Consider the following 17035-nt stretch of genomic DNA (forward strand, 5'->3'; position numbering starts at 1 on the left):
GTACTATTATTATTGACACTAGTACATGTTCGTGCTGCTGGCAAACTAATACACTCAAGAACATATAGCAAAGCAAAAAAGTGAAAAGTAGGTCTTGCCTACATAAATAAACATAAGACAGTTGTGAAACTTTGACATAGTAACATCTGCAGTAATATTTACACCTGTGATGACATCTCACCAGCATTAGCCTTATTTTGAAACCAAGATTGTTTACACAGAGTTTGTAATTGCAGAGAAATGCTCCATTTATTTTGGTCATTTCATTTTTGAGCAGGAAGCTCACCTTTCTTGTTATAGCCTTTAGACGAATAGAGAGTTTTGCAATTAAATACATATTCTTTAAATAATGTTCCCTCTTATAAAAAGTAGGATAATTTAAAAAAAAATTTTAAAAAATGTATTATACCTCTATTACTTAGAAAAAAACCTGTTTTTTTTCTGTTGTCTGTTATATAACGTTAGTGATGCTCGTTTCAATTCATTTCTTAATCAGCTAAACAGGTCAGTTAAGAAACAGTCAAATATTAAGTTAAATTTGAAAACGGTTTAAAAAAAAATATCCCCATTCCAAAATGTCACATGACAATCTCATTGGCTCACGGAGTTATGATGTCACTACACGATCCTTTGAAGTTTTTCCTTAAACAGGGGTGACACACAGCAGTTTTTTAGTTCGTGTCTTCGCAGCATTTGTGTTTGCAGCCTTCACACGTTCACCACAGAAACTTTTGGAAACCTTTTCAGAGTTGTCGTGTACAACCTTCAACATGTATCCAACAAAACACCAACCAAGGCAAAAAGATTACGCCGCTTCTCCTTCCTGTCGTGGCCGGCCAATTTCCCCAAATGACCTCTTAGCCGTCCAAAGGGCATTACATGACAGTAAGAAGGAAAACTACCACCTCCAGAATAAAATTCAACAGATTGAAGAAGAGAAACTTCAACTGGAGGAGAAGTGTAGACAGATGGAAGCGCAAAATAAGAACCTGGAAGAAAGACAAAAACGCCAGCCCGACATAAATATTATTAATGAGGGTTGGGGAATCAAGTTTGGACAAGCCCGAGAGCAGATTGTCTTCCTAATTAAGGAAAACAAGCAAAAGAGCGTGGAACTAAAGGAGATGTCCAACCAGCTTAAAGACAGCAAAGCTACTGTTGAGAAGACAGAATGGGATCTCCAATATATGGACCAAATGAATCGGCTGCTCCAAACAAACTTCGATGAAGCTGTGAAAAAAAATGAAGAAATCCTCCAACAGAAGGAAGAACAGGAGAAAAAGCAAAGAGACATGGAGCACAAACTCAAAGTCACGGAGGAAAAATACAGAATGCTGAAAGAGAAGGTGGATGATACTCTGCGCCAAAATAAAGACCTTCTTCACGAGAAAAAGCAACTAGAAGGGGAAAAAGAAAAACTGGACAAACAATGCTCGCACATGCAGAAAAGGATGGAGCAAATGGCGAGAAACAACTCCGAGCTCACTAAGGGGATATTGTTGGAATACAACAACTTGAAGCGCAAACACACTGAAATGCAGGCGCAAAAGCAAGAACAAGACAACATACATGACGACCTGCAGCGTACGCTCCAAGATATCCACAAAAGAAATGAGGAGCTACAAGACATGTACAAAGAAGTACAACAAAGAAACGCAGACATGCACAAGGACAAGATAATGCAGGAGGAAACATCCAAAGAGCTCAGGGAAAAGCTTGAAGAAAAACAAGCAACGTTGGAAGAGGTGGAGAAAACGTGCAAGAAGCTTGAGAAACAAAACAAAGAAACCATCGATGAGTTGAGAACCCTCATCCTGGAAAAAAAAGCTCTTGTAGAAAACTGCATGAAAAAGAAGAACAAACGCTTCCGCTGGCCCTGGAGGAGGAACTCTACTGCTTCCTCAGCAGGTGTAGCCTCGTCTTGCTCCACCTCTGTTCACCTCCCCAACCAGTCCCGGCAGTTGACTGTCCCCTCCTGAGCCTGGTTCTGCCGGAGGTTTCTGCCCGTTTAAAGGCAGTTTTTCCTCCCCACTGTCGCCTAGTGCGTGCTCAGAGGGGATTGTTGGGGTTTTCTCTCCTCTACCTTGTTTCATTATTTACTTAACTTTTTGTGCTTACTTCATTTTACCTTGTTTCATTATTTACTTAACTTTTTGTGCTTGCTTCATTTTACCTTGTTTCATTATTTACTTGTTAACGTTTTGTTCTTACTTCATTTTACCTTGTTTCATTATTTACTTGTTAACGTTTTGTTCTTACTTCATTTTACCTTGTTTCATTATTTACTTGTTGACGTTTTGTTCTTACTTCATTTTACCTTGTTTCATTATTTACTTGTTAACGTTTTGTTCTTACTTCATTTTACCTTGTTTCATTATTTACTTGTTGACGTTTTGTTCTTACTTCATTTTACCTTGTTTCATTATTTACTTGTTAACGTTTTGTTCTTACTTCATTTTACCTTGTTTCATTATTTACTTGTTTAACTTTTTCTTTTTCAACTTATTCATAAAACAATAAACCAATTGAATTTATCCTTTGAGTATTTTTCATCTTTTCATCTATAACTTTTTCAAACATTCATATCTGTCGTTTATCTTCTTCTTGAAACCTCATAAATGGTGAAGGAAAAATCCTGGAACATGGTTTGAAACACTGAAATTGTTTCAGCTGAAACCGGCAAAGTCATACGTGTGTGTGTGTGTGTGTGTGTGTGTGTGTGTGTGTGTGTGTGTGTGTGTGTGTGTGTGTGTGTGTTACTCTGTACATGAAACAACTTTGTAGAAAACCATTTTCCTGTCGAAACATTAGCAAACACAAACAAAGTGTTATTAACAAACGAATTACTAATATCCCTCTCTATGATAGTGATTTATTTTCTTATGGGATTAAAACTGTAAATTTTACCAAACTAAAGAAAGTAATACAAAGTAATAAAACTTTTTATCATTTAGTTAAGATCCAACATCCATTCTTTTCATAGTTGGTTGCTACCACCAGAGGGCGACATGGAGTACTTTTACCCATGTAGAGAAACATAAACGCTCATATATTACACACGCACCAACATTTTACTGTCTATTACTACATCAGTCTGTTTACATTAAACTGATATTGATAAATAAACTCACAAATATAGCTTCATGAATTTGGTAACGTCCTGTAAGTCATATCGTCAAATGCTTTTGTTCCAAAATAAAAAGGCTGTTGAAATAATGATTGGTGTGGTTTTTACAGGTGAATGAGCAGCAGAATAACTACAGAGAATCTGTGAATACATGAATGACCTTTTGTAATATGCCTTTAGCCTATTAGTGCCCTGAAAGAGTGGAGATTTTACCTATTTTAGCAAAATGATCTACAAACTGTATGGGTGAATATAGGAGCTTGTTAACAGGTTAGCATGTCCAACTAACAGACAGGAAAATGAGCTATGTATTTTTTAGATATCATGTTATCAGCTGACCACTGAAAGCTCTTTCTGCATATATCTTCTACACGTTCTGTCTCTTGTCACGTGTGTGTTTATATTTAAATCATGTATGTTGATTATTTAAATATGCTTTTTCATTCATTTTTAAAAAATGTCAACAGCTGTCGTTTACAGATTCATTGTTTACTATATGCTATATATATATATGAACATGAACAAAACTGAAAACACTGGGTCACCGACCCAGGAACCCTGACAATATGTATTTTACCTGGTTAATGTGTGTGGCGGGGCGTGGTCTGCAGCGCCGCTGCAGGGGAGGCGGACGCACCTGAGCGGCACCCGCGATCACGCCTCGGCGCCTTAACGTCTGTGCTCTCTATGCTGTTGTGTTGGTATGTGTCGGGCTGTGAGCTTTAACACCGGCTGTATGCATACAGCAACCGTGTGTGAAAAGTGGTCAATAAAGAGAAGCTGTAAAGCGTGTTCATGGAAACATCGTTGGGTCTGCCGTGATATGTTTACAATGGGACTTCTGCTCCTGAATCTCTGCGCACAGCGTCTGCAAATCGGAGCTGTATGAAGTCACTTTCATCTTTACGCAGGACTGTAAGCTGTCATCTGTGAGGCGTGAGCGGTGTTTGTTTTTAACATAGTTCACGGTGGAGCTGCTGACATAATGTGGATCCGAAGATTGATAATTAGCCTACCTGGGGTTGAAAGTCTCGATAAATGCACGGCGTTTCGGCGGGTATATCGGCTTCCGCAAGTGTGACGCTTATTTTGAGCGTTCAAAAACTAATAGAATATAATTTTATATTTATATTTCAATATCACAGTAATCTTCCAATTTAGAACTACAAGTTAAAAAAGAACTAACATAAATAAAATACACTTCAGCTAATTACTTAAAAAAATAATTTATTTTCCCAAACCACGCAGAGCCGCACTAAAAGGACTAAAGAGCCGCAGGTTGCTGACCCCTGCACTAACCTATTCAGCTGCTTGTGAATGCAAATATCTAATCAGCCAATCACATGCCAGAAAAAAAAAGGGTGATTTAAGTGACTTTGAAGGCAGCATTGCTGTTGGTGACAGATGGGCTGTTTTACGTTTTTCAGACACTCCTGATCTTCTCAAATTTTCTCAGGAATTTACAGAGAACAGTCCAAACTGAAACGCGAAATAAACATTTCCCTGGGTAAAAATGCCTTGTTGATTGCAGAAGTCAGAGGGGCGTGGCCATGCTGAAGGCAAGAGGAATTCTAAGCCAGTTTCTCAACCCAGCCCATCTGATATCAGTAACCACAACACATTCAAAGTCAATTAAAAGTCGCCTTTCTTGCCCGTTCCGATGCTCGCTTTCAACTTTGAAATGAGACCACTTGGACAACAGTAATGATAAATAATTGCAAATAGAGCACGTTTACAGAATTTAATGTCATTTTTATAGAGCACCTCTTATTTTAAGAAAAGATGGGCGAGACGATTTTTGAAACTAACTGCAAATTAAGCACACAATATTTAATATCTGTATTTTACCATTTTGATAAGACATATTTCAGTACTCCAAAACACTTTTATTAGACTGCCAACATGCTTACAAGTAGTAAATCCAGGTTAGTGGATCATAATTAAACATAACTCTGTGGCAAACGCAGAGTTCAGCAGGCCATCAAGGAAGAAGTGACGTGCATTTCTGCAGTGTAAAGATTCACAAATGATTTTCTCCTTAATCTACAGTCACACAAAGCACCAGGAAAATCTTTGGTGATGTTCTCAGATGATTCTGACGCTTATCACCCAGTTCCTCGTGATGTCCTCCACACCATCAACCCTCTGTCCTCCTCACAGTTTCTTCCTCAGCTTGCCTTTCTTATGGCCACCCCTTCCAAAACCTGACTTTTTAACTTCTCCGAGCCACTTTTTGTTCTTGGAGCGGAGCTTCCTCATCCCCCCGCCCTGCAGGAACTGGTGCTTCTGCTTTTTCTTGCGCTGCTTCATGATCTGATCCTTTGTTTTCAGCTCCGAGCGTGCTTTGTGGTCACCGGAGCTCTGTACGTTTGGACCTCGTCGGCCACGGCCACGACCTGGGAGAGGCACGACACAACAAAGAGGTTGGAGGTTATAGCTCGCAAGGCTGGAAGAGGGACTTGAAGTATTTACCTTTAGAGTTGAGTTAAAACATGGTGGCTGATGGTCTATATTTAACATGTTTGTGCTATTCATTTTGATGCCTTCCTACCTCTTGCTGGCTTCCTGCCTCCTCCGCCTGTTTCTCCATCTGATCCAGATCCTGTATCATCAATCTTGTATTTTTTCCTTCACTCCTCATAACTGACATGTTGTCAAGTGATACAACATCTTCACAGTACAGCTTAATATTGTCATAGGAGTAGAGAAGAGGGTCATTGAGAGCAGCACACAGAGAAGCTTTTTGTTGGAAGGATACAAGTTCTTCCTGTTCTTCTTGTTACTGATAACCTGACCGCTGTCTGTTTTGATCTTCTTCTTCTGGTCTTCTTTTCCCGTTTCTCTCACAAAACGCTTCCTCTTACGGTCCCTAAAAAAAGAAGGGGGAAAAAAGACTTTAAATTATAGTTTGAAATGACCATTTGGTGGATACTGAGTCAAACATAGGGAAATTTGTACCATTTCATCATTTTCTTCTGCTGGTTAAGGCGATCGCCTTCATCTCCCATGAGATCAAGGACAGCTGAAGAGGCCTGCTGTTCAAAAGCACTGCCCTCTCCACCGAGACTCAACCTGTCGACGCATAACACAGGACAAAACAGCATAAAACACAAAGCCATTCACATTTTTTAAAGAAACAGATGCAACAGTTTAATGCCTCACCCTCTCTCAGAGTCAAAGTCTTTAGGTCTGTAAGGGATATAATACTCTTCATCTTTGCCTGACTGCCTCTTTTTCTTGGTCTTTGGTCGCTCTTCGCCATCTTCCTGCTGACCTCTTCTTTTACCACCTACCACTTCTGAAAACACCCCCTGGTGGAAATAGAAAGAATTACATGGTACAAAGTGACAAAGCATGATACAGAGATCCTACTATCTTCCTCTTCTAGTTTGTATACAACATCATCTACATCAAAACTGCACTTTATTTTGCTTCTTCTTCATCAGACAGCACAAACAACTTTCTCATTTTGACTCAAATATTGGTTTTGAATGAAAATGATGAAACAATCCTGGGTGTTTATTCAACTTGTGAGCAGGTTTTCTAATCCACCGTACTATTATTATTGACACTAGTACATGTTCGTGCTGCTGGCAAACTAATACACTCAAGAACATATAGCAAAGCAAAAAAGTGAAAAGTAGGTCTTGCCTACATAAATAAACATAAGACAGTTGTGAAACTTTGACATAGTAACATCTGCAGTAATATTTACACCTGTGATGACATCTCACCAGCATTAGCCTTATTTTGAAACCAAGATTGTTTACACAGAGTTTGTAATTGCAGAGAAATGCTCCATTTATTTTGGTCATTTCATTTTTGAGCAGGAAGCTCACCTTTCTTGTTATAGCCTTTAGACGAATAGAGAGTTTTGCAATTAAATACATATTCTTTAAATAATGTTCCCTCTTATAAAAAGTAGGATAATTTAAAAAAAAAATTTAAAAAATGTATTATACCTCTATTACTTAGAAAAAAACCTGTTTTTTTTCTGTTGTCTGTTATATAACGTTAGTGATGCTCGTTTCAATTCATTTCTTAATCAGCTAAACAGGTCAGTTAAGAAACAGTCAAATATTAAGTTAAATTTGAAAACGGTTTAAAAAAAAATATCCCCATTCCAAAATGTCACATGACAATCTCATTGGCTCACGGAGTTATGATGTCACTACACGATCCTTTGAAGTTTTTCCTTAAACAGGGGTGACACACAGCAGTTTTTTAGTTCGTGTCTTCGCAGCATTTGTGTTTGCAGCCTTCACACGTTCACCACAGAAACTTTTGGAAACCTTTTCAGAGTTGTCGTGTACAACCTTCAACATGTATCCAACAAAACACCAACCAAGGCAAAAAGATTACGCCGCTTCTCCTTCCTGTCGTGGCCGGCCAATTTCCCCAAATGACCTCTTAGCCGTCCAAAGGGCATTACATGACAGTAAGAAGGAAAACTACCACCTCCAGAATAAAATTCAACAGATTGAAGAAGAGAAACTTCAACTGGAGGAGAAGTGTAGACAGATGGAAGCGCAAAATAAGAACCTGGAAGAAAGACAAAAACGCCAGCCCGACATAAATATTATTAATGAGGGTTGGGGAATCAAGTTTGGACAAGCCCGAGAGCAGATTGTCTTCCTAATTAAGGAAAACAAGCAAAAGAGCGTGGAACTAAAGGAGATGTCCAACCAGCTTAAAGACAGCAAAGCTACTGTTGAGAAGACAGAATGGGATCTCCAATATATGGACCAAATGAATCGGCTGCTCCAAACAAACTTCGATGAAGCTGTGAAAAAAAATGAAGAAATCCTCCAACAGAAGGAAGAACAGGAGAAAAAGCAAAGAGACATGGAGCACAAACTCAAAGTCACGGAGGAAAAATACAGAATGCTGAAAGAGAAGGTGGATGATACTCTGCGCCAAAATAAAGACCTTCTTCACGAGAAAAAGCAACTAGAAGGGGAAAAAGAAAAACTGGACAAACAATGCTCGCACATGCAGAAAAGGATGGAGCAAATGGCGAGAAACAACTCCGAGCTCACTAAGGGGATATTGTTGGAATACAACAACTTGAAGCGCAAACACACTGAAATGCAGGCGCAAAAGCAAGAACAAGACAACATACATGACGACCTGCAGCGTACGCTCCAAGATATCCACAAAAGAAATGAGGAGCTACAAGACATGTACAAAGAAGTACAACAAAGAAACGCAGACATGCACAAGGACAAGATAATGCAGGAGGAAACATCCAAAGAGCTCAGGGAAAAGCTTGAAGAAAAACAAGCAACGTTGGAAGAGGTGGAGAAAACGTGCAAGAAGCTTGAGAAACAAAACAAAGAAACCATCGATGAGTTGAGAACCCTCATCCTGGAAAAAAAAGCTCTTGTAGAAAACTGCATGAAAAAGAAGAACAAACGCTTCCGCTGGCCCTGGAGGAGGAACTCTACTGCTTCCTCAGCAGGTGTAGCCTCGTCTTGCTCCACCTCTGTTCACCTCCCCAACCAGTCCCGGCAGTTGACTGTCCCCTCCTGAGCCTGGTTCTGCCGGAGGTTTCTGCCCGTTTAAAGGCAGTTTTTCCTCCCCACTGTCGCCTAGTGCGTGCTCAGAGGGGATTGTTGGGGTTTTCTCTCCTCTACCTTGTTTCATTATTTACTTAACTTTTTGTGCTTACTTCATTTTACCTTGTTTCATTATTTACTTAACTTTTTGTGCTTGCTTCATTTTACCTTGTTTCATTATTTACTTGTTAACGTTTTGTTCTTACTTCATTTTACCTTGTTTCATTATTTACTTGTTGACGTTTTGTTCTTACTTCATTTTACCTTGTTTCATTATTTACTTGTTTAACTTTTTCTTTTTCAACTTATTCATAAAACAATAAACCAATTGAATTTATCCTTTGAGTATTTTTCATCTTTTCATCTATAACTTTTTCAAACATTCATATCTGTCGTTTATCTTCTTCTTGAAACCTCATAAATGGTGAAGGAAAAATCCTGGAACATGGTTTGAAACACTGAAATTGTTTCAGCTGAAACCGGCAAAGTCATACGTGTGTGTGTGTGTGTGTGTGTGTGTGTGTGTGTGTGTGTGTTACTCTGTACATGAAACAACTTTGTAGAAAACCATTTTCCTGTCGAAACATTAGCAAACACAAACAAAGTGTTATTAACAAACGAATTACTAATATCCCTCTCTATGATAGTGATTTATTTTCTTATGGGATTAAAACTGTAAATTTTACCAAACTAAAGAAAGTAATACAAAGTAATAAAACTTTTTATCATTTAGTTAAGATCCAACATCCATTCTTTTCATAGTTGGTTGCTACCACCAGAGGGCGACATGGAGTACTTTTACCCATGTAGAGAAACATAAACGCTCATATATTACACACGCACCAACATTTTACTGTCTATTACTACATCAGTCTGTTTACATTAAACTGATATTGATAAATAAACTCACAAATATAGCTTCATGAATTTGGTAACGTCCTGTAAGTCATATCGTCAAATGCTTTTGTTCCAAAATAAAAAGGCTGTTGAAATAATGATTGGTGTGGTTTTTACAGGTGAATGAGCAGCAGAATAACTACAGAGAATCTGTGAATACATGAATGACCTTTTGTAATATGCCTTTAGCCTATTAGTGCCCTGAAAGAGTGGAGATTTTACCTATTTTAGCAAAATGATCTACAAACTGTATGGGTGAATATAGGAGCTTGTTAACAGGTTAGCATGTCCAACTAACAGACAGGAAAATGAGCTATGTATTTTTTAGATATCATGTTATCAGCTGACCACTGAAAGCTCTTTCTGCATATATCTTCTACACGTTCTGTCTCTTGTCACGTGTGTGTTTATATTTAAATCATGTATGTTGATTATTTAAATATGCTTTTTCATTCATTTTTAAAAAATGTCAACAGCTGTCGTTTACAGATTCATTGTTTACTATATGCTATATATATATATGAACATGAACAAAACTGAAAACACTGGGTCACCGACCCAGGAACCCTGACAATATGTATTTTACCTGGTTAATGTGTGTGGCGGGGCGTGGTCTGCAGCGCCGCTGCAGGGGAGGCGGACGCACCTGAGCGGCACCCGCGATCACGCCTCGGCGCCTTAACGTCTGTGCTCTCTATGCTGTTGTGTTGGTATGTGTCGGGCTGTGAGCTTTAACACCGGCTGTATGCATACAGCAACCGTGTGTGAAAAGTGGTCAATAAAGAGAAGCTGTAAAGCGTGTTCATGGAAACATCGTTGGGTCTGCCGTGATATGTTTACAATGGGACTTCTGCTCCTGAATCTCTGCGCACAGCGTCTGCAAATCGGAGCTGTATGAAGTCACTTTCATCTTTACGCAGGACTGTAAGCTGTCATCTGTGAGGCGTGAGCGGTGTTTGTTTTTAACATAGTTCACGGTGGAGCTGCTGACATAATGTGGATCCGAAGATTGATAATTAGCCTACCTGGGGTTGAAAGTCTCGATAAATGCACGGCGTTTCGGCGGGTATATCGGCTTCCGCAAGTGTGACGCTTATTTTGAGCGTTCAAAAACTAATAGAATATAATTTTATATTTATATTTCAATATCACAGTAATCTTCCAATTTAGAACTACAAGTTAAAAAAGAACTAACATAAATAAAATACACTTCAGCTAATTACTTAAAAAAATAATTTATTTTCCCAAACCACGCAGAGCCGCACTAAAAGGACTAAAGAGCCGCAGGTTGCTGACCCCTGCACTAACCTATTCAGCTGCTTGTGAATGCAAATATCTAATCAGCCAATCACATGCCAGAAAAAAAAAAGGGTGATTTAAGTGACTTTGAAGGCAGCATTGCTGTTGGTGACAGATGGGCTGTTTTACGTTTTTCAGACACTCCTGATCTTCTCAAATTTTCTCAGGAATTTACAGAGAACAGTCCAAACTGAAAAGCGAAATAAACATTTCCCTGGGTAAAAATGCCTTGTTGATTGCAGAAGTCAGAGGGGCGTGGCCATGCTGAAGGCAAGAGGAATTCTAAGCCAGTTTCTCAACCCAGCCCATCTGATATCAGTAACCACAACACATTCAAAGTCAATTAAAAGTCGCCTTTCTTGCCCGTTCCGATGCTCGCTTTCAACTTTGAAATGAGACCACTTGGACAACAGTAATGATAAATAATTGCAAATAGAGCACGTTTACAGAATTTAATGTCATTTTTATAGAGCACCTCTTATTTTAAGAAAAGATGGGCGAGACGATTTTTGAAACTAACTGCAAATTAAGCACACAATATTTAATATCTGTATTTTACCATTTTGATAAGACATATTTCAGTACTCCAAAACACTTTTATTAGACTGCCAACATGCTTACAAGTAGTAAATCCAGGTTAGTGGATCATAATTAAACATAACTCTGTGGCAAACGCAGAGTTCAGCAGGCCATCAAGGAAGAAGTGACGTGCATTTCTGCAGTGTAAAGATTCACAAATGATTTTCTCCTTAATCTACAGTCACACAAAGCACCAGGAAAATCTTTGGTGATGTTCTCAGATGATTCTGACGCTTATCACCCAGTTCCTCGTGATGTCCTCCACACCATCAACCCTCTGTCCTCCTCACAGTTTCTTCCTCAGCTTGCCTTTCTTATGGCCACCCCTTCCAAAACCTGACTTTTTAACTTCTCCGAGCCACTTTTTGTTCTTGGAGCGGAGCTTCCTCATCCCCCCGCCCTGCAGGAACTGGTGCTTCTGCTTTTTCTTGCGCTGCTTCATGATCTGATCCTTTGTTTTCAGCTCCGAGCGTGCTTTGTGGTCACCGGAGCTCTGTACGTTTGGACCTCGTCGGCCACGGCCACGACCTGGGAGAGGCACGACACAACAAAGAGGTTGGAGGTTATAGCTCGCAAGGCTGGAAGAGGGACTTGAAGTATTTACCTTTAGAGTTGAGTTAAAACATGGTGGCTGATGGTCTATATTTAACATGTTTGTGCTATTCATTTTGATGCCTTCCTACCTCTTGCTGGCTTCCTGCCTCCTCCGCCTGTTTCTCCATCTGATCCAGATCCTGTATCATCAATCTTGTATTTTTTCCTTCACTCCTCATAACTGACATGTTGTCAAGTGATACAACATCTTCACAGTACAGCTTAATATTGTCATAGGAGTAGAGAAGAGGGTCATTGAGAGCAGCACACAGAGAAGCTTTTTGTTGGAAGGATACAAGTTCTTCCTGTTCTTCTTGTTACTGATAACCTGACCGCTGTCTGTTTTGATCTTCTTCTTCTGGTCTTCTTTTCCCGTTTCTCTCACAAAACGCTTCCTCTTACGGTCCCTAAAAAAAGAAGGGGGGAAAAAGACTTTAAATTATAGTTTGAAATGACCATTTGGTGGATACTGAGTCAAACATAGGGAAATTTGTACCATTTCATCATTTTCTTCTGCTGGTTAAGGCGATCGCCTTCATCTCCCATGAGATCAAGGACAGCTGAAGAGGCCTGCTGTTCAAAAGCACTGCCCTCTCCACCGAGACTCAACCTGTCGACGCATAACACAGGACAAAACAGCATAAAACACAAAGCCATTCACATTTTTTAAAGAAACAGATGCAACAGTTTAATGCCTCACCCTCTCTCAGAGTCAAAGTCTTTAGGTCTGTAAGGGATATAATACTCTTCATCTTTGCCTGACTGCCTCTTTTTCTTGGTCTTTGGTCGCTCTTCGCCATCTTCCTGCTGACCTCTTCTTTTACCACCTACCACTTCTGAAAACACCCCCTGGTGGAAATAGAAAGAATTACATGGTACAAAGTGACAAAGCATGATACAGAGATCCTACTATCTTCCTCTTCTAGTTTGTATACAACATCATCTACATCAAAACTGCACTTTATTTTGCTTCTTCTTCATCAGACAGCACAAACAACTTTCTCATTTTGACTCAAATATTGGTTTTGAATGAAAATGATGAAACAATCCTGGGTGTTTATTCAACTTGTGAGCAGGTTTTCTAATCCACCGTACTATTATTATTGACACTAGTACATGTTCGTGCTGCTGGCAAACTAATACACTCAAGAACATATAGCAAAGCAAAAAAGTGAAAAGTAGGTCTTGCCTACATAAATAAACATAAGACAGTTGTGAAACTTTGACATAGTAACATCTGCAGTAATATTTACACCTGTGATGACATCTCACCAGCATTAGCCTTATTTTGAAACCAAGATTGTTTACACAGAGTTTGTAATTGCAGAGAAATGCTCCATTTATTTTGGTCATTTCATTTTTGAGCAGGAAGCTCACCTTTCTTGTTATAGCCTTTAGACGAATAGAGAGTTTTGCAATTAAATACATATTCTTTAAATAATGTTCCCTCTTATAAAAAGTAGGATAATTTAAAAAAAATTTTTTAAAAATGTATTATACCTCTATTACTTAGAAAAAAACCTGTTTTTTTTCTGTTGTCTGTTATATAACGTTAGTGATGCTCGTTTCAATTCATTTCTTAATCAGCTAAACAGGTCAGTTAAGAAACAGTCAAATATTAAGTTAAATTTGAAAACGGTTTAAAAAAAAATATCCCCATTCCAAAATGTCACATGACAATCTCATTGGCTCACGGAGTTATGATGTCACTACACGATCCTTTGAAGTTTTTCCTTAAACAGGGGTGACACACAGCAGTTTTTTAGTTCGTGTCTTCGCAGCATTTGTGTTTGCAGCCTTCACACGTTCACCACAGAAACTTTTGGAAACCTTTTCAGAGTTGTCGTGTACAACCTTCAACATGTATCCAACAAAACACCAACCAAGGCAAAAAGATTACGCCGCTTCTCCTTCCTGTCGTGGCCGGCCAATTTCCCCAAATGACCTCTTAGCCGTCCAAAGGGCATTACATGACAGTAAGAAGGAAAACTACCACCTCCAGAATAAAATTCAACAGATTGAAGAAGAGAAACTTCAACTGGAGGAGAAGTGTAGACAGATGGAAGCGCAAAATAAGAACCTGGAAGAAAGACAAAAACGCCAGCCCGACATAAATATTATTAATGAGGGTTGGGGAATCAAGTTTGGACAAGCCCGAGAGCAGATTGTCTTCCTAATTAAGGAAAACAAGCAAAAGAGCGTGGAACTAAAGGAGATGTCCAACCAGCTTAAAGACAGCAAAGCTACTGTTGAGAAGACAGAATGGGATCTCCAATATATGGACCAAATGAATCGGCTGCTCCAAACAAACTTCGATGAAGCTGTGAAAAAAAATGAAGAAATCCTCCAACAGAAGGAAGAACAGGAGAAAAAGCAAAGAGACATGGAGCACAAACTCAAAGTCACGGAGGAAAAATACAGAATGCTGAAAGAGAAGGTGGATGATACTCTGCGCCAAAATAAAGACCTTCTTCACGAGAAAAAGCAACTAGAAGGGGAAAAAGAAAAACTGGACAAACAATGCTCGCACATGCAGAAAAGGATGGAGCAAATGGCGAGAAACAACTCCGAGCTCACTAAGGGGATATTGTTGGAATACAACAACTTGAAGCGCAAACACACTGAAATGCAGGCGCAAAAGCAAGAACAAGACAACATACATGACGACCTGCAGCGTACGCTCCAAGATATCCACAAAAGAAATGAGGAGCTACAAGACATGTACAAAGAAGTACAACAAAGAAACGCAGACATGCACAAGGACAAGATAATGCAGGAGGAAACATCCAAAGAGCTCAGGGAAAAGCTTGAAGAAAAACAAGCAACGTTGGAAGAGGTGGAGAAAACGTGCAAGAAGCTTGAGAAACAAAACAAAGAAACCATCGATGAGTTGAGAACCCTCATCCTGGAAAAAAAAGCTCTTGTAGAAAACTGCATGAAAAAGAAGAACAAACGCTTCCGCTGGCCCTGGAGGAGGAACTCTACTGCTTCCTCAGCAGGTGTAGCCTCGTCTTGCTCCACCTCTGTTCACCTCCCCAACCAGTCCCGGCAGTTGACTGTCCCCTCCTGAGCCTGGTTCTGCCGGAGGTTTCTGCCCGTTTAAAGGCAGTTTTTCCTCCCCACTGTCGCCTAGTGCGTGCTCAGAGGGGATTGTTGGGGTTTTCTCTCCTCTACCTTGTTTCATTATTTACTTAACTTTTTGTGCTTACTTCATTTTACCTTGTTTCATTATTTACTTAACTTTTTGTGCTTGCTTCATTTTACCTTGTTTCATTATTTACTTGTTAACGTTTTGTTCTTACTTCATTTTACCTTGTTTCATTATTTACTTGTTAACGTTTTGTTCTTACTTCATTTTACCTTGTTTCATTATTTACTTGTTGACGTTTTGTTCTTACTTCATTTTACCTTGTTTCATTATTTACTTGTTTAACTTTTTCTTTTTCAACTTATTCATAAAACAATAAACCAATTGAATTTATCCTTTGAGTATTTTTCATCTTTTCATCTATAACTTTTTCAAACATTCATATCTGTCGTTTATCTTCTTCTTGAAACCTCATAAATGGTGAAGGAAAAATCCTGGAACATGGTTTGAAACACTGAAATTGTTTCAGCTGAAACCGGCAAAGTCATACGTGTGTGTGTGTGTGTGTGTGTGTGTGTGTGTGTGTGTGTGTGTGTGTGTGTTACTCTGTACATGAAACAACTTTGTAGAAAACCATTTTCCTGTCGAAACATTAGCAAACACAAACAAAGTGTTATTAACAAACGAATTACTAATATCCCTCTCTATGATAGTGATTTATTTTCTTATGGGATTAAAACTGTAAATTTTACCAAACTAAAGAAAGTAATACAAAGTAATAAAACTTTTTATCATTTAGTTAAGATCCAACATCCATTCTTTTCATAGTTGGTTGCTACCACCAGAGGGCGACATGGAGTACTTTTACCCATGTAGAGAAACATAAACGCTCATATATTACACACGCACCAACATTTTACTGTCTATTACTACATCAGTCTGTTTACATTAAACTGATATTGATAAATAAACTCACAAATATAGCTTCATGAATTTGGTAACGTCCTGTAAGTCATATCGTCAAATGCTTTTGTTCCAAAATAAAAAGGCTGTTGAAATAATGATTGGTGTGGTTTTTACAGGTGAATGAGCAGCAGAATAACTACAGAGAATCTGTGAATACATGAATGACCTTTTGTAATATGCCTTTAGCCTATTAGTGCCCTGAAAGAGTGGAGATTTTACCTATTTTAGCAAAATGATCTACAAACTGTATGGGTGAATATAGGAGCTTGTTAACAGGTTAGCATGTCCAACTAACAGACAGGAAAATGAGCTATGTATTTTTTAGATATCATGTTATCAGCTGACCACTGAAAGCTCTTTCTGCATATATCTTCTACACGTTCTGTCTCTTGTCACGTGTGTGTTTATATTTAAATCATGTATGTTGATTATTTAAATATGCTTTTTCATTCATTTTTAAAAAATGTCAACAGCTGTCGTTTACAGATTCATTGTTTACTATATGCTATATATATATATGAACATGAACAAAACTGAAAACACTGGGTCACCGACCCAGGAACCCTGACAATATGTATTTTACCTGGTTAATGTGTGTGGCGGGGCGTGGTTTGCAGCGCCGCTGCAGGGGAGGCGGACGCACCTGAGCGGCACCCGCGATCACGCCTCGGCGCCTTAACGTCTGTGCTCTCTATGCTGTTGTGTTGGTATGTGTCGGGCTGTGAGCTTTAACACCGGCTGTATGCATACAGCAACCGTGTGTGAAAAGTGGTCAATAAAGAGAAGCTGTAAAGCGTGTTCATGGAAACATCGTTGGGTCTGCCGTGATATGTTTACAATGGGACTTCTGCTCCTGAATCTCTGCGCACAGCGTCTGCAAATCGGAGCTGTATGAAGTCACTTTCATCTTTACGCAGGACTGTAAGC

General features: G+C 39.0%; 4 protein-coding genes across 4 annotated transcripts; 3 read left to right on the forward strand and 1 right to left on the reverse strand.

The window, feature by feature from the left end:
• The first annotated feature begins 691 nt into the window (after positions 1–691).
• Positions 692–1979, forward strand: LOC147313427 (uncharacterized). Its single transcript, XM_086264855.1, has one exon. The coding sequence runs from the start codon at positions 771–773 to the stop codon at positions 1977–1979; it is 1209 nt and encodes a 402-aa protein (XP_086120981.1). The 5' UTR covers positions 692–770.
• Positions 1980–4634: 2655 nt separating this feature from the next.
• On the reverse strand, positions 4635–6483 carry LOC147313428 (ATP-dependent RNA helicase DDX54-like). The gene is made up of 3 exons (XM_086264424.1): positions 6290–6483; positions 6086–6199; positions 4635–5996 (listed from the first exon to the last, which is right to left on the reverse strand). Exons 1-3 carry the CDS (start codon positions 6481–6483, stop codon positions 5765–5767), a joined length of 540 nt encoding a protein of 179 aa, XP_086120550.1. The 3' UTR covers positions 4635–5764.
• An 888-nt stretch (positions 6484–7371) lies between these two features.
• Positions 7372–8659, forward strand: LOC147313429 (uncharacterized). Its single transcript, XM_086262983.1, has one exon. It carries the CDS (start codon positions 7451–7453, stop codon positions 8657–8659), a length of 1209 nt encoding a protein of 402 aa, XP_086119109.1. The 5' UTR covers positions 7372–7450.
• Positions 8660–13836: 5177 nt separating this feature from the next.
• Positions 13837–15124, forward strand: LOC147313430 (uncharacterized). The gene has a single exon (XM_086262984.1). The coding sequence runs from the start codon at positions 13916–13918 to the stop codon at positions 15122–15124; it is 1209 nt and encodes a 402-aa protein (XP_086119110.1). The 5' UTR covers positions 13837–13915.
• Positions 15125–17035: the final 1911 nt, after the last annotated feature.

This window comes from Aulonocara sp. 'chitande type north' Nkhata Bay, linkage group LG15, assembly GCF_057382095.1.
Source record: "Aulonocara sp. 'chitande type north' Nkhata Bay isolate Kocher_YH1m ecotype deep benthic linkage group LG15, A_spYH_male_GT1.1, whole genome shotgun sequence".
Taxonomy (NCBI): Eukaryota; Metazoa; Chordata; class Actinopteri; order Cichliformes; family Cichlidae; genus Aulonocara; species Aulonocara sp. 'chitande type north' Nkhata Bay.